This window comes from Sarcophilus harrisii, chromosome 3 (genome assembly GCF_902635505.1).
Source record: "Sarcophilus harrisii chromosome 3, mSarHar1.11, whole genome shotgun sequence".
In the NCBI taxonomy this organism is placed as follows: Eukaryota; Metazoa; Chordata; class Mammalia; order Dasyuromorphia; family Dasyuridae; genus Sarcophilus; species Sarcophilus harrisii.
The window spans coordinates 310792302-310815410 of record NC_045428.1 but is presented as its reverse complement, the minus strand read 5'-3'; the positions used below and the strand labels follow the sequence as shown (position 1 = coordinate 310815410).

Sequence of the window (23109 nt, the reverse complement as noted above, 5' to 3'; positions counted from 1 at the left end):
AATTTTATATATATTTGAATTTTCCTGTGCTGTATGCATTTTTGTGTTTTGTCTCCTTCCTTATAATGTAAGCCCCATGTGACTATTCTTTATACAATCCTAGTTCTTAGCACAGAACCTGTCACATGGTAGATGATTTGTAAATACTTAATTGCTTGGCACAGATTATGAGTTTTAATTCCCCTCATTTTATGAGGACACTGAGAGCCAGAAGTTAACTGGCAGTGCTAGGATGTGACCTTATGTCTTCAGATTCCATAGACTATTACCTATCTTGGTAGCCTCTCTAAAAGCCCCCTTTCAACCTGTGAGCATGTGCTCATGTGAAAAAGAACGGACTTCATCCTTTGAGGCAAAAATGAGTGAGCCCTTATCTTTGAACTAATTGGAGACTCCTCTAAAACTTGTTTCACAGTGCTATGCCTTAGGGGACAGGATCTAAACAATAGCTTTCTGCCCAGATAGAGGTTTTATCAATAAATCAGCCTCCATATGATCTAGAGCAGGGGTCCTCAAACTTTTTAAATAGGGGGCCAGTTCACTGTCCCTCAGACTGTTGAAGGGCTAGACTATAGTAAAAACAAAAACTTTGTTTTGTGGGCCTTTAAATAAACTTCATAGCTTCATAGGGTGAGGGGGATAAATGTCCTCAGCTGCTGCATCTGGTCCATGGGCCATAGTTTGAGGACCCCTGAAGGCTTCTGAAGAAGGTATAGAAAATGGCTTAAATTGCTAATCAGCAGGTTGTTTGGGACAGTAAAAGGTAACATTGCTTAGAGGATGGCAAGAGGCCTTGCTTGAAAATGGTATTAGCAGTGGGATATGGTACCCTTTGCATAGAGCTCAAAATTCCAGATGTCTTCATTCAGCCCCTTCCTCCTTGGTTCTGAGCAGACAGGCCTTAGAATTCATCCTAATGATGTGTGTGTGTGTGTGTGTGAAACAAAAAATAATCCCTATTATCTGTAGTACAATTTATCAGCAATGATCCAATTTCATTTTAAAGTATCTATTAAAGCTGAAAATGCTTTTCCCTTTCCTTTTCTTCTTTCCTTTTTATCAGACCCAATTCTGCAGCAGACTGCCCTTTTCTTTACCCAGGAACCAAAAAGTCATCTGGAAAAAAGAGTTATGCTCTGTATCTCCTTCAGAGATAATAATACACCCTTCCAACATTGGATTAAGCAAGTACTCACCCTAGTTCCCAGCATATAATAGGCATTTAATACATGCTTATTAGCTAACAAAATTCTCCTTGGGTTACTCCAAAATTCAGTTCATACACCATTATTCTCCTTTCCCTCTGTTGGTTAATCAATAGTGACAGCATGCTGGCATTCCTTCCTTGCTCTTGCTGGCCATTACAGAAGTCACCTTAATTTAGAAACTCATCAGGTTTCCTGTGAAATGGGGATTATACTAAGAATCAAGATTTCCTGTTTCCCAAATCAGGACTCTTTCCATTAGACTAGTCTACTTTTACAACAGATAAGAAATTTTGCATGTTGTATTGCAGATTTACCTGCATTTTTCTGTCTGTGAAACAGAAGTAGAGTAAACAAGAGCAGTGGGAATATGGGACTCATCAGAAAGGGAAATTTAGAAGAACTGAAAATGATGGGTTATGTATTATGGCAGAGGTAGCTGAAAGCTGATGAAATCAAATCCAAAGAACAAGGAATATTGTGCTTGCCTGAGGAAGTTCGGAATAGCCTGAAGCTATCTATGAAGCCACAGAGTGACCGAGATGAAAAATTGCCCAGGACCTCAACAGGTCCATTCATTTCAATGAGAGGCACATAACCTGGGATATCATGCTCGGGTTCAGGTTGGTCTGACTAAGGCAGAACCTCTGAGACTCAGAGTCAACTCTCAGCCTTTTGGGTAATGGGGGAAATGCATTTCAAGTGCCAGAGGATGATACCTTTTTCAAAAGTTCTCTAATGTACTGGACATTTGGAAAAATAGAGTAAGTTTTAGAAATTGATGTGATTTTTCTTGGCTTTATTAGCATGTGTTAAAAGTCATAATTTTATCCAAACACTACTAGAACATATATTGTTCTCAATAAAGTGCTTCAGGAAATTAATGCAACTTATTAAATTGGACATTGTTTTCTATTTCATAAATTTTGGATTACAATGAGGAGAAAAAAAGGAGAAACAGAAAGCATTATTAAAGATTGTTGAGAAGCTTAGTTAAGAACTTGGGCTATATACACATAAGACCATTTCCCACTGTTGCCAGTGTCTTGCAGACTAAAAATTGCATGTAACGCAGAAAACAGTATTACCATAATAAATACATTTTCCCCATGAAATTCAGAAGAGCTAGTTTATGGTAAAGCACTTTTAATTTTCCTATTTGTATACATCCACGAGCAATATCAGTTCACATTGTTTGAGAGTGAAAATGCTATTTAGTGGACTTTTAGTCTACAGATATTCCTCTTGAAAAATACTGTTTTTCTTTCCATGTGATTTCTGGATTGTCTTAGCATTTCATTGTTGGTCTGTTTTAATTTGATAGCAACTTTGGAGTGTTTCACATTAAAAATTTTAATCAAGGATATTTTTAGTGTTAGAAAAACTATCATCGGTTGAATATGTTTTAAAATAAGGCTTTATTTCCAAGAAACTAAATTAAAAAAAATATCCCCAGGTTTTCCCATATTTGCATTTTGATCTCTCTGCAAAATCCAGATGTTTAATAAACTTTTTCACTGATGTCCTGAAGGAATTAACATTCATTATCTCTGCATATATATCACAGGATCTAAGTGACCACATTCAGAGTAGGGGAAAAATGAGATCAAATGCTTTATTTTTTGGGGGGAGGAGAAATGCTCTATTTTAAGCAGATAAAATCTATATAAAGAAAAGTGCTGGATAGTAACAGAGTAGTTTATATACTAGTAATATTTGACAGAAATGGGTAATGAAATTCCGGATTTTTTTTTTCCTTTGACCCAAATTGTAGTTTCTCATTCCCTTCTTCAAGAGATCTTATTTGAAGGAAAATGAGAGACAGATTTGTCCCTCTAATAGTTCATTGTAACTTGCATTATGTTTTATGTAAATACTTGGGAACAAGTTAATCCACAGATTGGAGAACATTTTAAACTAAAGGCTGTTAAAGAGATAAGATACATGTATTATGCAGAGAGAATATATTATCTTCAGTCATCATGAAGATATTTTCTCTTCCTTCTCTGGACATTAAGTTCTCCATCCTTAAGGTGCTTGACAACACCAAACAGTTACTAAAGCCCTGATCTCTTTTATAAAAGCACATTATGTTTCAATTCCTGGCTACATAATGCTAATTATGCTTAGCAATGCTCTTGAGAAAGCTTCTTAAACTGTTCAACTCTTTACCTTGAGCCTCCTGAAATAGCTTAACTTTGGAGAAAATGAATTCATTTCACAGTGATAAATTCTGTAGGAAGTGCAAATATTAGGATGCAATGAATCTTCAAACTCATACTTGCCAGATTCCCTCCATTTTATTCTGACAGCATTTCTAGAAAATGACGTGGTCTGAAATGATCTTGTCTAATCACTGTCCAATGGCTGTCACTTACCATGCTGATCCTAAGACTTGTACACACAGGTGTAGAAGATCTGGGTTTTCGAATGTAACTGGCAAGTTCCATAATGAGTGCTGGCACTGAACCCACTGGTTCTTCTCTCACAGTACTTTGCCACAGAAGCATCACTATCAGTAGTACCATGACATTTTCCCTTGGATATTTTCAGAAACTTAAGGAGAGCTACCCCATTCCTTTACTTAGGAAGCCTGAGAACTTAACTGGGCTGAAAAAGCCACTAGTACCTGCTAATATTGTGCGGCAGTAAGATGCTACAGAGCACCATTAATATTGCCTGTGATTCAGGTCATTAAGAACCATATTTTCTCTTTCTCTCTCTCTCTCCTTCTTTCTCTCTCTCTCCTTCTTTCTCTCGCTCTCTTTTTCTCTTCCTCTCTCTTTCTTTTTTAAAGGAAATATATGTAAGTTAAGTTTGAGGTTCAGAAATGCATATATTTTTACTTACAAATATTCATCTGACCAAAATTCAACATAACCTTTATGGAACACTTAACAAATTTTTGTTTTTAAAATAACATATCATTCAAACTGTATATAATTCAGTAAAGTTTTCTTACAGCAAGCAATGCTTAAACCCTGGAAAATCTGTAGAAAAGAGATTTTCACACATAAAATAAGAAAACAAAATTCTGAGGTATTCCCTCATACATACACACACCCACACACCCATCCATACGCACATACCTACACACATACCCACACCCACACCCACACTCACACTCACACAACAAAGTGGCTGCAGCATAGGCAAAAAATTGTAGGTCCAAAGGAAAACGATGATTGATTGTTCTAATAGAGTCCAAGTAGCTCAGGAAAAAATAAACACAATAGTCCTCTGAGTAAGTTACTACCTTGAAGAAGGTTCTCAAGATGTATCTGAGATCTATTCTACTAAATTGCTTTTGCAAAACAGCTCCCTGCACATGAGAGAAACTCAGTCCAAGGTGACTTGTGCAAATATAAGGAACCCAATGAGGCTATTTCCTGTTAATCCTTAAACAAATGGGAAGGGACATTTGAAGACTCGCTGGGTCTCCCATCACGCAAGATACTGCTGCAGTGCTGTCTTTGCCCTGAAATCAGAAATGATGAATTAGTGAGTAGCTGCAAAATTTTTCATTTAAAAAAATTAGCCAAGATATAATCTTACATTCCAAAATGTGCAAAGATAGATAATACACATTACTTTATGGAGTAATAGCGAGTTTTCTTAATCAAGAAAAATGACTGGATTTTGTGGAATCTTAGAGAATGGTTAAATAAAATGTAAAAACTACAAACATAAAAGGGAACTCAAAACACATTTCTCCAGAAAAATAATATTATAAGAAAATTGTAACTGTTCAAGGAAACTTTTGAATATCCATTTGAGCTGTACCTGGTTCTTCCCTACAGCCTGATTCAGGACAGAGAAAACTAAGTTCATTTAAAGAAATTAAAAAAAACAAAAACAAACAAACACCCAATCCCAAACTAAAAACTGATCTCATTGGTATATTAGTTAGGTAACAGTCATGTTATCTTTTCATGATAATATGTCTCATCCACATCTCAAAAATTTAATTTACATGGATATATAAAACGATATGAGACAAAATGATTTTAAATTTAATCAAACCTATCCGAATCTTTTTATGCTATTGCTTTCATATTCAAACAATAATTCCTCACATTACCTCTTGGTAATGCTAGATAGTTACAAATCATACAATACCATAATCTCTGAAAAATCAAATTTGATCAAAAAATTAAAAAAATCAAACTTATGGATCATTCAGAAAGCAAAAGAGATACACAGTGGGACTCTATGACTCCCTCACATAGCTGTTTGTTTTTCATATTTAAATGTTTCCCTTGCTTTCACTTAAACTTGAGATGACTAGATAAGACTGATGACAAATTTGCATACAAAGAATGACATGGTGGATTAGTATGTAATTTAAACAGCTTCATATTTATTAACATTGGTACTTACTTATCACATAGATTTGTATCTGGTGACTGGCTGAGCTTGTGTAGAATATCTACAATGCCAATATCTCGCAATTTATCTTGCCGTTCTTGTGAACCTGAAAAATAAAACTTCAGATATTACTGAAAGCACTGGGTAGTAGAAAGATGGCTAGCCTTGGAATCAGGAAGAGTTGCGTTCAAATCTTGCTTTGGGCACAGGCTCATGTGTGTCTTCGAGAAAGCCATCTATGACTTCATCTACTTCAAAACCTATTTCTAAAATCACCTCTTCCAAGAATACTCTTTTTATTCATCTGTTCATCTCTAAATCATATCTAAATCAGCTTCTGGAGCACTTGTGTACTCAAGCTAATTGTTATTGTTTAAGTTTTCTTATATTGTATTTGTGTTTCTTTTGAAGTCAGGACCAAACCTCTTATTTTTTTAAGGTACCCCCCCAAAACATGTAGCTTTGCTATGGACAAACCAGTTTCTAGTAATTATTTAGCTGCATGAGCAGTAGACCCATATTTATGTTATTTCATAGTACAAAATAATATGAAAGTTTTTCTAGGCAGAGTGGAGCAAAGTCCAAAGCTAAAAAATAATCAGAAAATGACTCCTTATTCCTACTTCTAGAAATAATTTTGAATACCTGGTGCTTTCCAGATAAAATAAACTCACAGAAAGCTTTTTGCTTCTGTGATTTTCCTTCTTCAAAACAGATTTCACAAATCTCTTACCTTCTTCTTCATTCCATATGAGGTTTGATATACAAAACATGGCAGCAAGCTGTAATTTAACATGGGAATGACCCTAAATAACAAAGAAAAGGAAAATGTATCAAAAACTGAGGTAATTTTATATGAAACTGGGCCAAAAACATAATTACTACTCTCTTTAAAATAAAATGTAACCTAAACATTTATTAAAAACTAAGTGATTGGGAGGACATTTAATAAGAAATCTTGAAGCTATTCATCTAATTAATTCTTCTCCTTGATTATGTCACAGTTACATTGCAAATTTACTTTAAGAGATGTATTCCTAAGTGAAATACTAAGAATTCTATAAACACATTTCATAGAAGAATTTTAAATATTTCAACTTAGGACATATATATTTTTTATTTTTCAATGATAAGCATTTATTTTCTCTCCCTTCTACCTCTCTTCTCCCTCTCAAGAAACAAAGAAAAAGAAAATGCTTATAATAAATATACATAATCAGGTAAAATAAACTATCCTTATCAAAAAAACTTGATCACTCTTCATTTGGAGAGAGATTGAATTCTATTAAAAGAAAAAAAAAGTCAATTCTTCATTTCTTCACTTCACAAATAGTTCTAGTACCTACTTATGAAAAATTAAATTTGTCACAATAATATCTTATCCTTTAGTTAAATGGTCAAAGTGAACTAGGTTTAAATATCTTTGCACAATTTGTGTTGTGAAATAGTGTTTCTAGTGTAGCTATCCCTTCATCCTAAATCCACAAACAATAGGGAAAAAAGAAATTATCTCTTAAAAAAAGGAAAAAGGCAATACCATATAATATTTAATTTTCTGCAAAATGTCGTCATTGGTCATAATGAGTTCTTTCGCTGTTGTTCCATCTGCTATATTGGCCAATATACATAATGTCTAGAGGGAGAAAGTGTAGATACAGGCTTTAATTCATCTGAGCAATTAAACTTTTAAAACAATTTTGGTACTTCATGATTTCAACTTTTATAGATTTTTCTTCTCTCAAATGCTAAACTTTCTTGTTTTTAATAATGTGAACCACAATAAACAAAAAATATTTCAGACTAACAGTAAGTTGAAAAAAAATCTGTGGTACTCTGACCAAAATAATGGTTTAAAATGACCAGTTCTACACATTTCACATAATCATAACGTAAAAGAAAAATAATTTATCATATTACTAATAAGACAGAATTTGCCTCAAAGCCCTACTGTTTCTGTGACTTGATAAGTATTTTTAAAAGTAATAATTTTAATACAATCATAAGTTTTAAAGGGGGATCTTACATGATATTTTTATTGACTATCACAAAAACATATAAAATGCTTTACTGTTACTAATATATTCCATTACAAAAGGAATCATTTATATTGGCTCATTGTGACTTATTTCACAAGGAGAAGATGGGGAAGAAAGCCCAGTCAGTTCCTTTTCAGTAAAATAATTTCTCTGAAAGTCCATTATTCCATGATAGCTGATAAATGTAGTATTCAGTAATCATTTCTAGGCTTTTGAGAGTCTATAGAAGGCTTCTCTACTTACTGGTAGATAAGGTATCTGCCTTATCTCCTAGCTATAATAGGGATCCTTTCTTGTAGGCTTTGGGAATTTTTCTGATCCTTTGAGAAAATACATATGGGTGTCCCCAACATAGAGTAGAGGTAGCAGGGTACAGACTTTATGCCCTTTTCTTCCATCAGTTTTGCAGAAAAGTTCATAGCTCTTATAAATAGAATTATAATATTATTCTGCATATTATTACATAGATATAGGATAATAGTGTGCCTCTTAAATCTGTACTGGAAAAGATATCTTACTTATCTTTGAATCCTCCTCACCTCAACACCAGAACACAGCTTTGTATAATTAAGTCCTTAAAAAGTGCTGAATTGAAGTGAATTAACTAGGAATGTCTAAGGCTATGTGCTAAAAATCTTTTGATGTCGTGATTGATGTAAGGTTGAAGTGGTTCTCTCATATAACAGATGACAATAATTCCAGCTTTATAGAATAGTTTAAATGATACATCTTTTTCTCCATATTTTATTCCACACATTCCCATATACTTTACTTTTTCTTCTAGCTACAAAATATAGTAATTTTTGTCACCAGTAGGCTGACTATCAGGTGGATTTTTTTCAGTCATAGAAACTCATGAAGACAAATCACACTGAAGTTACAGTGTGAAGAAGTTATAATTTGTTTTGGGTGAGGGATAAGTCCTATCTAGGAAACTTATAATTCTTAAGACACAAAAAGGGAAAATTTTAATTAAGAAGGATCAGGAAGGAATCTATATCAGCTATCTTTTCTGGGGAGAAAGTTGGGAAAGATGGGGGTGAAGAGAACTTACACCACAGGGTTGTTATGAAGATCAAGAGATAATATTTGTAAAGCATTTATATGGTGCCTGGTACATTGTAAGCTTACTATGCTTACTTCCTTCCCCTTCCCTTTTTAGTGAATGAAAATGATGGGAGATAAAATGAAAACATATGGCTTTCGATGAGAAATAAGGAAGACACTTCAATGCCCTATGAGAAAGTGAATAATAATGGAGAAACAAATAAATGTCCAGAAGGGCTAAAAGGAGATAGAGAGTAAACTTCTTGCCCCTTCATTCTGCTTTACCTATAAATGCAGACCACATCTGGCTGTCCCTATTAAGACTCATCATAGAAAAGATACCAATAAATGCAGAGGATAGGCTCTCCTTCCCAGAAGACCAACTAAAGCCATTTAAAGACATGAGTTGGGCAGAAATGGTTAAGAATAAAGATGATTAGCCTTTTATCTTATTGACAAGTAGTTCAATCCTCAAGTATTTGAAAGGAATCATTCAAAAATTCATGATTACATTGAATAGAGTTGACAGATGTCTGAAATACACGTGGCAGCCCTTAGTACCTTAGTACCTTATCCTATGACTGACAATTTGGGACACATAGTGACCATTTTGGGAGTCTCAGCAGATACTATTTATTATCAACTATCACTGTCATACAATTTCTCCTCCCCTTTTAACCTCTGCTTCCATTCTCCTGAACTAACCTCAGTCAGAACATGTATTGTACTTAAGACTAAAACCTAGCAATATCAGGGTCATTTGTGGAAGCAAAGTAAAAATTACTTACTGAAAAAACAAACAAACAAACATCTGTTTCTCTTCTTCTCTCATGTTATAAGAAAAAAGATTCAGAACAGCAAGATTTATGAAAATAATTGAAGCATCCTTATCTATGGCAGTTTTAAGGGGGTTTCCTGTTTTAAATTATCTATAGTCAGAAAAAAGATACTGAACACTTGACATGCTTGTTAGAAATAAGCCACCCCTCAATTAACTAAAAGAAGACAAAGGAGTTTTTAAGTACAAATTTATTGAATAGCATAAGAATATTTTTGTCAATGTTGTCTTGGATGCTGCTATTTTCTGAGGGTTTAGGCTACATTTTTTTCAAATTATGAAGCATCCTATGAAAATGACACTACTTTGGGAAAAGGCTATAGTTAATGTAGCATTAAAACTTGGGACTAGGAAAATCTGGAATTATATCCATCTTGAAAATTATATACACATGCATACCAGTGGCCTGAAAGCATACATTGATGATTCAAAATTAATGTTACTCTAACATATTTTGGCCAAGTTAATGTACTTTCAAGGAAAGTAGGGATGAAATGACAATCTTCTATGGAAAGAGGTTTTTCCTCAATGATGTCAGTTTTTTTTTTTCTAATAACCAAAGGATAATGTAATGAATCCAACCAAGACTGCCTGAATATGCAGAATAGATAGTCTTTCTCATTATTTATTTTTCTTCTTTAAGAAAAGAGACTAGGTAGATAACTCTACAGAGTAAAGAAACTCCTCAGACCAAAAATTCCAGCTAGGGCTGGAAGGACTTGGGGCAAAGTATCTTATAAAAACTGTGGAATTCAGACACAAGAGCTGACCAAAGCTGAAGTCAAATGTCTCTTTTGTTCAGTCTGTTCTTTCTTTTCCTCCTTTTTGATTCCAGTTTTAAAAACTAACTTTATATTTTTAGAGCCTCTTTTTTTTTTTTTTTTTGAATAAATCTCCAAGAGATTTTATTCTCAGGCTGTGATGAGTTTGGGTAGGCACTGATCTATAGACTGCCAGAAACAGAGACATTGGGTGATTTGCCTAAGATAAACTTAGTGGATACTACTGAGGATGTAATCTGGATGTCCAGACTCTTGGTCCCTAAGAATGTATACCTTTATAGCCAAATGAACATATTTATAGAAAGAAATGAAGCAATCTAAGAAAAACCTCAGGAATAAGCCACCCAACATAATCAATAGTGGTCTCAGATCTAAGAATATGAGGATTCAACAGATTCAGTAGAGGAAAGAATAATGATTTGTCTCCTATATCTGAACCAAATGTGCTTTGATTTGAGTCAAAGTTAACATGAAAAATGAAAACCTGATAGTCGGTGACAAGGTATTTCTTATGTTACTTTAGACCCATAGTCAAGTCAAAGAGCTAAAGAATGGAAACTCTGGTGCCTTGAAGCAAAGCTGAGAACTTCAAGGTCCTAGATAAAAAGATTATTTTTTAGATTTATGAAAAAGACAAAATTAATACAGGATATGATACCATCAAGGAATTATTCTCCTTCTATGGAAGCTGAAAACAGAAGATTATAGAGAGGGAATATTTTTTCAGAGAAAGACTGTTTAGACAGTAAACTGAAATTTTGATTTCAGATCATTGGCATTTATGGGAAAAAGATCATGTCATCTTCAATCCTTTGGGTCTGGGGCAGACAAGACAAAGTTTGGGAAGGATAATGAATACAATAATGAAAGCCCCAAGAGAACACAGAATATGATAAAACACTACTCCATTGTAAAATGTAGCTAAAGGCTCAATTGAATAAACAGCTTGTTTTCGAAGGAACCAATGCTTAGGGTAAATCAAAACTTGGGAAAATGTTATACTATCAGAAAACAGTAAAATACAAAGGGGTGGGGAAAACAAAAAAAATTTTATGTGTATCTTGGACACATATGAGATACAATATCATTCAAACTGTCAGCATTATGCGTTCAAAAGATAATAACCATATGCTTATATTCTAAAGTAGTAGAGAATAACTTAATAGGAGTAAAGATAGTAAGAAAAGACCATCTACTGCTATTATCTATATGATACAACGAAGCCAGATTGTTAACAGACTAATTAGCCATTCCCACTTGTAATTTTTTCTTACTTTCTTGTCTTTGATTTTAACCTTTTAGTTGTGAGCTGAGCTGGGAATAAGCCATGTATTAGTTAGGTTAAACTGTTGTTCTGGACTTTTCTGTTGTTGGTTGTGGCAAGAAAGCACCTTCACCCCAACTAATCAAATACTTGATCTGGGCCAAAGAAACTGACATGGAGAAGGGAAAAAAGCAAAGATAAAATAGCATGAATAGAAAGTGGTAGCATATCATATGTTGGAGCAATAATAATAAATAAATCTCCTAGAATGACACCAGTGATGTTGCATCTATTTTATAAGTCTGGTTCATGTATCTCAAAATTATTTTTGTCTAGCCAAAGAGTAGTACATCTAAAGAATGAAATATTTAAACCAGCCTTTTCCTAGGTAAAAGCAAACTTTGTAGTCTGCCCATTTTAGAAAAAGCAGCAGGTGGGAAATAGCTTTCTTAACCATTTCACAATCTTTCTGAGCCCTCCAAAATTGGGAGAATGTATCCCAATATCATGTATCATGAACTACAGTCAACTCAAAGAAAATATTGCCTGTTGACCTTAGCTCTCTTTAGTAAGCAATGAATATACACGTTTAGGCATATCTGCTAATTCCAGATTCATCTGCTTTTTTTCTCTAACATTAAATTTGAACATAAACTTTTCCCTTGTTCCTCTTCTATGTGAGTAATTAGCATTTTGATCTGATATTTTTTCAACATATTATATTAAAAAGTCCCAAGCAGATCAATCCTGTATAAATACAGCATGATACTATGACACTGGTACTGCCAAGAAACAATGAAAAATGAGAAGGTGAAACTACTTATTTGTGAGAGATGTTTTATGATGACAAAGACTTGTTTTCTATTTTTGGGTGTCTGAATAGCTCGGATGTGATGGATTGTTTCAGAGTTACTAAACCAAAAGGCGCTAACCCCCACTATCTGATCCAGCCTCTACTTTCAGTATTGTCTCTCTCATTTCCCACAAAAATCATACAGCTCCACTAAGTGAACTACTCATGAACTCAAACACCTCCTTTTGGTCTCGTGGCATTTGTTTACATGATCTCTTATGTCTTTAAGGGATGCCAAATTAAAGACTTTAAAGCAAGTTACATGAGGATAGCTGAAGAAAGTAAGAATTTTTAATCTTAAGGAGAATGAAGGTGATGGTGAGTGGGATATAATAGTAGAACTTGCAGCAATGGGTAAAAAAAAATAGCACAGAAAGATTATAGTAATAATTGCTGAGAGAAAGTGAAGCTTCATCTAAGGAAAAAATCCAATTAAAACTACACAAAACTTGAATGGGCTCCTTCATGGATTCCCCCCTCCCCTCCCCACTAGAGGCCTTCAAGCAAAGACTAGATGATTATTTGTTGAGATACTGGTGAACCAGATGGACTGACCATCAGATGGCCATGGGTTGAACTAAATTGATGTTCTTTGCAACTATGTGTCAGCACATAGCAACTATGTGTCAGCACAATACGTGTAAGCATACCTACCCAGGTCTGTAGATGTGTGCAGGTCTGCTGACACATGAGTAGTAAGCTTGCACACACATGTGGGCACACACATATGGTCCAGACATACTATAGCTGTTTTAAACTTTAACTTTTAAATAGAGTTCATAATCAAATCTGCAAGCTTGATTACAACTAGAGGAATATACTTTTCTGCCCCATCCAGAACTTTATAGTGTCAGACACAGAAAAAAGCTAGAGAGCATTTATTCTAAAATCCTTCATTTTTAGATGAGAAAATCAAGGTCCAGAGAAAGGAAACAATTCACTCAAATCACAAATATTTCTAGAGAAACAAGAAATTAGAAGGATTGGGAATAGGTGGATGGGGTCATATTGGAGGGGCAATTTTTCTATACCCTTGAACCACTGTCAATGTTTTCTTTAGTATAATAAATCTGAGTTCTAAAGACAAACAGAAATGAGTTTGGGTTATCACTCCACTCAGATTATTTTGAGATTTTGGGAGCTATGAAACCCCAATCTCTAGATCCTATGATATGCTATTTGTCTACATGAGTTTAATTTCTTGGTGTGTGTTCAATACTCATATTGCGACAACATACCATTCATATAATTCGTGACTATGGTAAAGAATTCAGGAATATATTAACATTGATCTTAAAACTCTATCCCATCCCACTATGTTCTCATATCTAAATAGACTCTTTTCTATCTTTCCCCCAAAATATTAGATTACTATTATAATTACATTGTAACCTTTTAGAGAAGAAGGACCATGCCATTCATTTTTCTATTTCCTGTAACTTTGTATGCAGTAAGGACCAAATAAATTTTTGTGGAACTGAATTAACTGAACCAGAATCCCACTAATTTTCTACTAGAAACCATACTTCAAGTTCCCTACTAAAACATTTACTAATAGTCTCAATATAGTTGTTCAACAATCTTTGAATCTATCCAGTTACATTAATATCTCCCCCCCCCCTTTTTTTTTTTTAACTATTTCATCCACAAGGATCTTAGGATATATTTTGTCAAAAGTTTCAGCATTTAGAACCTAAGAGTTGACCAGTCCTTTAGAGGCTACTGAATTCAACTCCAACCTGGAGAAGAATCTCTTCTATAGCATCCCCAACAAATGGTCATCTCATCTCTCTGTGAGAAAATATTCAATGAAATGGAACTTGTTATTCTACACAGAAGCTCATTCTGCTTCTGGGCCACCAATTATTATGAACTTTTTCATTATGTCAATTCTAAATCTGTGTCCTTGCAATGCTTCTCCATTACTTCTAATTCTCCTTTCTGTGGCTAAATTGAATAAATCTGACAAGATAAACATTTAAATAACTGAAAAGAGTTATCATGAGCTGCTTTTCTGTCCACTAACTCTGTTCTCCTTTCTGGGCTCCTAGTTTGTTAACATTATTCTCATATAGAATGCTCTCTAGTTCTCTTATCCAGATGACTTCTCACTGAATGTTCTTAAAACCTTTCTTTAAAAAAAAAAATGACACTCATATTTGATCTCAGGGTCCAGGTTGGCCTAAGCAGGGATTTTATATTAGAAGTACTATTTTCTTTATTCTGAACCTTATTCTTCTCTAAATCTATTCTCAACCGTATTTACTTTTTGTTGGTACATACCGAGTTTGCAATCCACTTCATCCCACCTCCCATATCTTTTTCATAGGACTGTTTAGATAGAGCTCTCTTATTATATACTTGAGAAATTGATTTTGAACCCAATTGTAAAATGTACCTTTGTTTCCATTAAATTTTTTATTTGATTTGGCCAATTGTTCTAGTGTGCCAAGATTTTTTTGAATCCTATTATCTGATATGTTAGCTATTTCTGCTGGCTCTGTGCAATCTGCTAAATGTGATAAACATGCTATCTATGGTTGCTACCAGGCTAAACTTTTGATATTTGGCTTATTAAAGTATTCATACAGTATTTGTGACTCAAGTGTTCTATCATTTTGCTATTACTAACTTTACCTATGATCACTTTCTCAGTCAAATAAGAGCTAAGTAGGATAAAGATTAACTTCTGGATTTGGTTATTCAACAAGTTTCAAAAGTACTAATAGTACCATCATCTATTCAACACCTCTTTATCTTGTCCACATATTTAACATGAGAAACTGTGTCAAATACTCTCCTGAAATCAAGGAGCACTGTGTATACAGCTATTCCCTGAGTACTGAGCCTTATAAGCATATCAAAAAGTGAAATGAAACTAGGTTGGCATGACTTTTTTCTTAAAAGCGAATTCATGTTGATTCTTTCCTTTTCAAATTTCCATAAATGATTTATCTATTTTAGAATTGTGCTAGGAGTCAGTATCAAATTTACCAATGTTCCCACAATACATATATTTACTTGTTCCCCAAAATCCATATTTTCTTTCTTCAAAAAAGAAAACTAAGATTGCCCATCTCTAATCTTTTGTTGCCTCTTATTTTTCTTGTGACTTTTAAAATATCACCACTATTGTCTCTGACATTACATTTCCAAGTACCATTTAGCATGTAATTCATACTAAGTTCACATGGAAATGTGAAGTAATTTAAAGTGGTTAAGTATTCACTATTTTCTTCACTTGTCTTCAGCTACAAATGCTTCTTATTTATGTTATGCCCTTCCATTTGATGACTAACCTTCTTACTGAAGAACTGAGAATTCAACAGCAGTTTAATAACTGCATTTGTCATGTTAAAATGAGACTATGTCTGAAGAATACGATTAAACTTTTATGAGTCTACATGCCTCAAGTGGTGACTGAACTACTGATCACATAGATCTTTTTTGTTTTCTAGTATTTTTAAAAAATAAACTTTGGCTCATTCTGAGTGCTGGCTTTCCAGACACCATTTTTAAGAGTTTGTACTATTTTTGGGGGGCTTTTATATTTAGTTTTTCAAAATCTCCTGGGAAGATGTGCTCCTTTCTATAACTGTCTCCTTCTTTGCTTTTTCATTGACATTGTTCATAATTATATAGCCAGAATGTCATATTTGAGAACTTCCATGCTTCATGATTTCCCATATTTCCATTCAGAGATTCTAGTCATGAGATCATCTTCTGAAATTGTTGACATCTAATTTATTAAAGTATGTAAACAACATATGTGACTCAGTATTCCCTAATACGAACTATACATACGATCACTTCAATTCAGTTCAAGAAACATATAGCAAATAACTGTTGTGTGTAAAGCATTGTGCTGGGCACTGGAAATACAAAAAACAAAAAAATGAAAATAGAATCTCTGTACTTAAGAAGCTTACATATTACTGAAAGTACAGCACATTAAATAAGATAAATTTAATTGAAGGAGTGAGAACATATTTCTAAATCACAATTAGTTATTTGCTGTTGGTCTAAATTCTAAAATTCTCTTTCTTTAGTTGTTCCCAAGATGTTTGAAGTTCCCCTGTCTCTATCTCTTGTCTCTGTCAGTTTTATGGTCTCTATTAGGAATCAGTATTCCATTCTACTAGGAGATCCAGAGTACATTCTCAAAGTTGTCAAACTTAGTTTATCATGCTTTCATTCTCAGGGTCATGGGCTTCCATAAGATAAATATATCTTCTTCAAATATGGTGCCACTTCTCATCTTCCCCTAGCAAATGTTTCTTTTGAATAAAGAAATTCTTTAGTTGTCATGTTTCATAAATGTTATCCTACAAATCTTGCAAATGTTTACTGTAAAATTGAAGTGAATTTTTATAGTACTTAATGAAATATATAGATTTAATATTCATGGGAAAATTATTAGGCAGAAATGAAAAGGCATTTGAATATAGCCCCTTGCTATATTATATGTATAGTTTCTTAACTCACCCTAAATGCTGTAACTCAGTAGAGAGGAGAAAAGGGTGGAGGAGTTAGAGGTGGAAGTAGGAGGATGTGTGAAAAAGGAGAACCAAAAGATGATCTATTGTGAAAGAAAGGCCATCTCCGGAATGAAAGACTGTTTTCCTGTAGAACAACATGGATTCTGTATATGAATGAGGAATAGACAAGAAATGGAAGGTTCCAGAAGAAAAGATTACTTCAAGTGGGGATATGGATGTCCGAGGAAATTATTTCTAAGGTTATAGAATGAACCAGATATGACTGTATATCTACATTCTAGATAGTGAGTTAGTGACTGAATGTGTTCTTGGACAATAGGAAAATAACGGAATAATTGGTAGGATAATAACTAGCTTTTCCTACATATTCTTTTTTTTCTAATATTTTCTCCCACCTTTTATTGTATTCCTATATTATTCTTATTAACATATTAATACACTACCTTTGTAGGCTTAGTTCTTTGAGATTTCTAATACTCTTCCTTTTTATATATACAAAATATACTTTATATAGAAAAGTAAAATATACCTGCTCTTTGACTTCTATATTATGCTCCCCTTCCAGAATAAGAGTGACAGCTTGCATAATTTGCTTTCCATGAGTACTCATTATCTTGTCTATGTGCTGCAAAATCAATTGGAAATGAACAATTAATCTCTCAGCAGCAGAGTAAGAGAGAGAAACAACACAGAGATTTTCTGAAAATTAAAGAATAGGGAACAGAATTATTACATTTAGAAAATGACAGAATTATTCTTAAAATTTTAAAACTTTCTTCCATTTGCCCTTTATTTATTTTTCCTTAATTACTTGAAGGAGGAAGACAAATATTGAAAGGACAGTATTTTGCAATGAATGGACATAGGAGTCCTTTGGTTAGATGTTAAAGTGGTAAGGAAGAAAAAAGGCAATGGGCAAAGAGTGAAGATATAACAAAATTGGGTGTGGATAATGTAAACAGTATCTTTGGAAAAAACATATGCAGAGAAAAGTGAGAATGGTAGGGAAGTATCAATGAAGTGCCAAAAAACCATTTCTGGAAGTGACATCATTGACATGGTTTGAGATACTAGAAAAGCCCATCCTATCTCATCTTTGAGTAGGGCACGTCCACTCATCTTCCCAATTTCCATGAAAAGCAGCTATACCTTTCAGTGGGAGGTCGGGTGGGCATATAAAGTGAGAGAGAATAAGGAATAGAAATCAGAAAGAATACTCAGGGACAAGAAGAAGCAGATCAGAAGACATCATTGAGGGAAGTGATAAAAATAGTTTGGCCTTGGAAACTAGATAGGGCAAAAGAATAAATGAAAACTAAAAGTGGAGCAATACTCAGACCTCAGGGTAGAGGGGGAGAGAATAATGATGGGAATGATAGAGAGGAGGCATCGTGTTAAGAAATATACCAGAATGGATGTTAAGTACCTGTAGGTGGTTTACTCCTTTGTTGGGGGCAATATATAAGCATACAACTCGGCATATAGATTACTGTAAAGTATGGTAGACTGATTGATTCCTTTGTATTCCTGATACTAAAGAAAATAACTATTTCATGGTAAGATTCCTGGCAGCCTGGAAGATCTTACTTACTGGGCGAGTGGAAAGGAGATTTCTGAGAAGTCCCAAAGTCTTCATTAACACATTCAAGTCTGAATCTGACAACAACTGGAATAACTGCTCGGTACTTAAACTTCGTAAAATATCTGCTTTTATTTTTTGTTCTGCCTGAAATGCCATATTCTGAAAGATAAAAAAAAGTTATCGTCTTCACATCTGTAACTATCTTCTAATGTTAAATTTTCTGAGTTAAGTGGTGGTTTTTCTTTTTAAAGTTAGAGTAAGAGGGGGCTTTAAAGCATCTTTCTTTAGTCATTTTATTATTATGATTCCTAATTGTAAAGTATTCAGTCTTTCTAAATGGAAATTTTGATTTTCAAACACTAAATATGGCCCCAAAGATCAGTTCTTTCCATGCTGCATGGCCATTTGTGTGTTTCAAAAATTTTTATTTATATATGCCATATTCAAAGTTAAAAATTATAAAAAGATCAAAGGATGGCTGGTTCAGTTGGATCTTAATAGTGTCCACCTTGAAGGAAAAAAAAATTAATTTTTAAATTTAATTAATTAAACATTTTAATTTTTAAAATAGTACTTCAAATTATATAGTACTCATCATCAGAAAGTTGGCTACCAGGTGATATGAATGAAACTATCTACTTGGGAATGATAGGATTCTGATTCCAATGTACATCAATGATGAAAGTAACTACATTACTGAAATAAAAGATTTAAAATACTGAACTACTAAACATTTATGTAGCAATTATGTGATGGTTAGGTAGTAACTTGATCTCAGTGTGTTGCTTTCTTCATTGTAAAGTAGAAATGGTAATATGTATAGATCATAGATTCAGAACTGAAAGGGTCCTTATAGGTCATCTAATCTAACACCTTTATTTTACAACTCAGGAAACTGAGGCTTAGAAAGTAACTGACTTGTCCAAGCTAAAGACAGAATTTGAATTCAGATACTCTAACTTAAACTTTGCACTCTTTCCACTGGACCAAGCTTTAGATGTTATTCTTGAGTAGTTCAAGCTTAAAAAATTCACCTGGTGGTCAAGCTTCTGGGTGGTGGGTTTCTCTGAATTTGACTAGGCTCATCCTTTAAAAAAAGAGTCCATTAATTAACAGCTATATATGTCCCTCAGCGTGACATAACCTGCTAATCTATTTTCCACTTGCATAGGCTTTGAGAATCCAAGGTTAACTCCATATTATAATGAGGGGAAAATATAGGGCATAAGTGGAGTTGTGCATATATTTGTATTTATTGTCAACCTTAAAGGGTTGTTGTACAAATGTGATAAAGGGCTTTGAACAATATGAAGCCTTATTCAAATAAAAGTACATATATATATATTTGTAAAATAAGTGCCTTGAAATAGCCTTATAATAGGTCAGTTTCATTTCTGAATTGAGGAACAAAAATAATATATGACTTATTTGAGCAACAAATTAAAAAGAAATTTTAGAATGCATTCTTTAAGGAATGATTAGTAAACAACTAAAAAAAGAACATAGTGATCACAAAGTATCAGCATGGTTTCATCAAAGATAGATCATGCCAAACTTAACTTTATGTCTTACAATGACTTATTGAGTTACTAAACTGATAGATGAGTGGAATACTGTGGATATCATTTAACTGATTTTGGCAAAGCATTTGATAGTCTCTTGTGCCATTCTTGTGAAAAAGATGAAGAGATATTGCTTAGATGATAGTATAATTTTGTGGCTTTGGGACTTGATGAATGGCTGAAAACAGAGTAGTCATTAATGGGTCAATGTCAATTTAGAAGGAGGTTTCCAGTGAAGTGACCCAAGGATCTCTGCTTGTTCCCATGCTGTTTAACATTTTTAAAGGCAGAGATAAAATGCTCAGCAAATTTGTATATTCCGCAAAGCAAAGAGAGATAGCTAAAACACTGGATGAGAGAATTGGAAGTTAAAAATATTCTACAAGTTAGAACATCAGATCAAATGTAATAAGAAGAAATTTAAAGGGAACAAATATAACATCTCACATGGGCTAACAATCTATTTCACAGGTAAGAGATGAGAAAATATGAATTGAGAACAGTTTGAAAGCTCTAGGGTTTTAGTGGACTTCAAGGACAATGTAATGATATGAAAGCCAAGAATGCCTAGTATGATTTTAAGTTACATTAAGAGATTACTAGTATTTAGGAATAAGGAGTTGATAAGCATGCTATAATGGCCTCATCAGACTACATCTAGAATGTTATGCTGAGTTATGGACACAATATTTAAAAAAGACAGGGAGTGTCCAGAGAAAAGCAACAAGAATGATGAAAGGCCTTGAGATCATGCTATGTGAGGACTGGTAAGAAACTGGAGAAAGGAAAACTTAGGAGGGAAGATAGCTGTTTTCAAGGATTTAACCAACTCTCATGGTGGCAGAGTGGTTAGAATGTTCCACTTGGCCCCAGAAAGCAGAAATATAAAACAATGGATAGAAGGCTCAAAGTGGAAATTCAGGCTTAAAGTAAAGAGAAAAAACATTCCTAAAAATTGGACTTATCTAATTGTCAGTTAACAATTAGATATGGAATGGGCTTCTTTGTAAGGAAGAATTTTGTCTTTCACTAAAAATCTTTAAGAAAGAGTGAATGACCATTTCTTGGATATGTTGCATTGACTGAAATAGATGCCACTGAATTACCTTTCAACTCTGAAATTCTGTGAGCCCATAAATAGTAGAGTTAGAAGACTGAACCTCTGGGGTCTGCTTGGTTCCAATTCATCACTTGGGGAAATGAACCAAACTATCATCCAATATTCTTCATAAGCAAAATTTTGAACTATTATACAATATATATTTTACTTCTATTTTTCATCCCCTAAAGATAATAAAGAAAACATACCATTAAAGCCCAAATCCCATTCACTCGTAAAGCAGGATTTTCACTTTGGGTTAAACCACAAAGTAATTCTATGGCTCCTGATTCTAAAATAGGCTGCAATTTGAAAAGAAAAGAAAAAAAGAAATTTAAGATTATGTTTGTGAACTAAGTGAATGTGCACAAATGTTAACGTTACTTCCCATAAGTTTTTCCTGTGCCCTTCTTACTGAAATTAATATTTTTCTTCCACTGAGTAAGAACTAATTAGAAAGTTTTTTTAAAAAAGTGATCTCACACAAATATTGTAAATATTTATCATTCTCTCATCAGAAAAAATTTCCTAGATTAAGTCACTCGTTCAGTCCACAAATTTTTCTGATAACCTTTGATATATTCTCTTATATTTTAGGCAACACGGTGACAAATGGCATTATTATAGACTATTACAGAGAGCTGCTCTCACTCTGGGTTCTCCTGTTACTATTTACTACCTTCACCTATCATGCTCACTACTCTTAGAAATATGTATGCACAGTAACATACATTTGTGTCTTCTGCACTAATTGGAAGTGACTATAAAAATATTAAAAAATGACATATCCAGATGGGTAATCTTACCCCTAAGAAAAATCCCTTCATAATATGTATTGTGTTAAGTACCTTATTTTGACAATAAAGAGCTATTGCAATTCAGTTTTAGTCTATTGTTTCAGACTTTTCTCATATCACTTATGATCTACATTGCAGCTAACTAGACTGCTCTCTGTCCCTCATTGTTAAATGAGATAGTATTTCTAAAGTCCTTAGTAGAGTGCCTGGCATGAGGAAGATACTTAATAAATGCCTGTTTCTTGCCAAATTTAGTCCTATTGTCTTCTTCAAATAAGAGCATTGGCTCAATACCTTCTTTCTTTCAAGTCCCAACTCACATGCTACCTCTTAGCTGAGCTCCTCTCCTTCAGCTGAAAGTAATTTCTCCCTCTACAAATTTTTCATAGCATTTTGTATCCTTCTTTTCATATTTAATTTTGTTTGGTAGTCATTTATAACCATGTCTTATCTGTCCTATTGTCTTCATTTAGACTGTAAATGTATGGCAGCAGGAATTTTAGTCATTTCATCTTTATATCCACAATGTCTTATACAAGGTAGATAGATGCTTAATGGCTTGTTGAATTGAATCCTGTGGAAAGTGTTGTTAATGAATGGTTTTGATTTCATTACAAGATGAAAGAGAGAGACTTAAGTTAAACGTTTCTGAGACTTCTTCCAACTTTGCGACGCTATTTAATGGAACCATCACAAGGGCCCAGGGAAACATGGACAATAGTTCTTAAAGTACACCCTCTATATCTTCCTTCTCTTTGAATGAGCAACTTTTCTCATCTTATTTTGTTCCCATGTGTGTCTTTGGAAAATGTCTCTTTGAACTTAGTTCAGTTATCAGATCAATAATACCTTCCCAAGAACCAGGCAGATGATTGCTTAACAAATCATGAATTCAAGGCATTCTTAAATCACCAATAACAGAGTACTCCTGGGTTCATGAGGACAGGAGGATCTGAATCCATGCCTCAAAACCCTGCCACATGAAAACATGTCATTGTTACTACCTAGGGTAAAACTCCAGAGAACTACATTATTATTGTTTTTTTGAATGAGTTCATGTTACTTACTTATTTGGTGAATCAATCAGAAATATGGATGGTTTTGTTTCATTTCTGAACATACAGTTTTAGAAATTAGAAGGTTAACATAAGTAGAATTAAAAACATATTTTTGTAGT

General features: G+C 33.7%; 1 protein-coding gene across 4 annotated transcripts in view; it reads right to left on the bottom strand.

Moving 5' to 3' along the window:
• Nucleotides 1–4070: 4070 nt before the first annotated feature.
• The window catches only part of ARMC8 (armadillo repeat containing 8), a 120432-nt gene continuing 101393 nt past the window's right edge, over nt 4071–23109 (bottom strand). For 2 of the 4 annotated variants that reach the window (XM_012544612.3, XM_023499128.2), the window contains exons 16-22: nt 21345–21437; nt 18484–18633; nt 17422–17517; nt 7111–7206; nt 6307–6379; nt 5586–5679; nt 4071–4683 (exon numbers count right to left, since the gene is read on the bottom strand). In XM_012544612.3, coding sequence (XP_012400066.1) covers nt 4650–4683; nt 5586–5679; nt 6307–6379; nt 7111–7206; nt 17422–17517; nt 18484–18633; nt 21345–21437 — 636 coding nt within the window. In that variant the 3' untranslated portion in view covers nt 4071–4649. The remainder of the gene's footprint in view (nt 4684–5585; nt 5680–6306; nt 6380–7110; nt 7207–17421; nt 17518–18483; nt 18634–21344; nt 21438–23109) is intronic. The other 2 variants (XM_023499129.2, XM_023499130.2) reach the window with 2 other exon arrangements.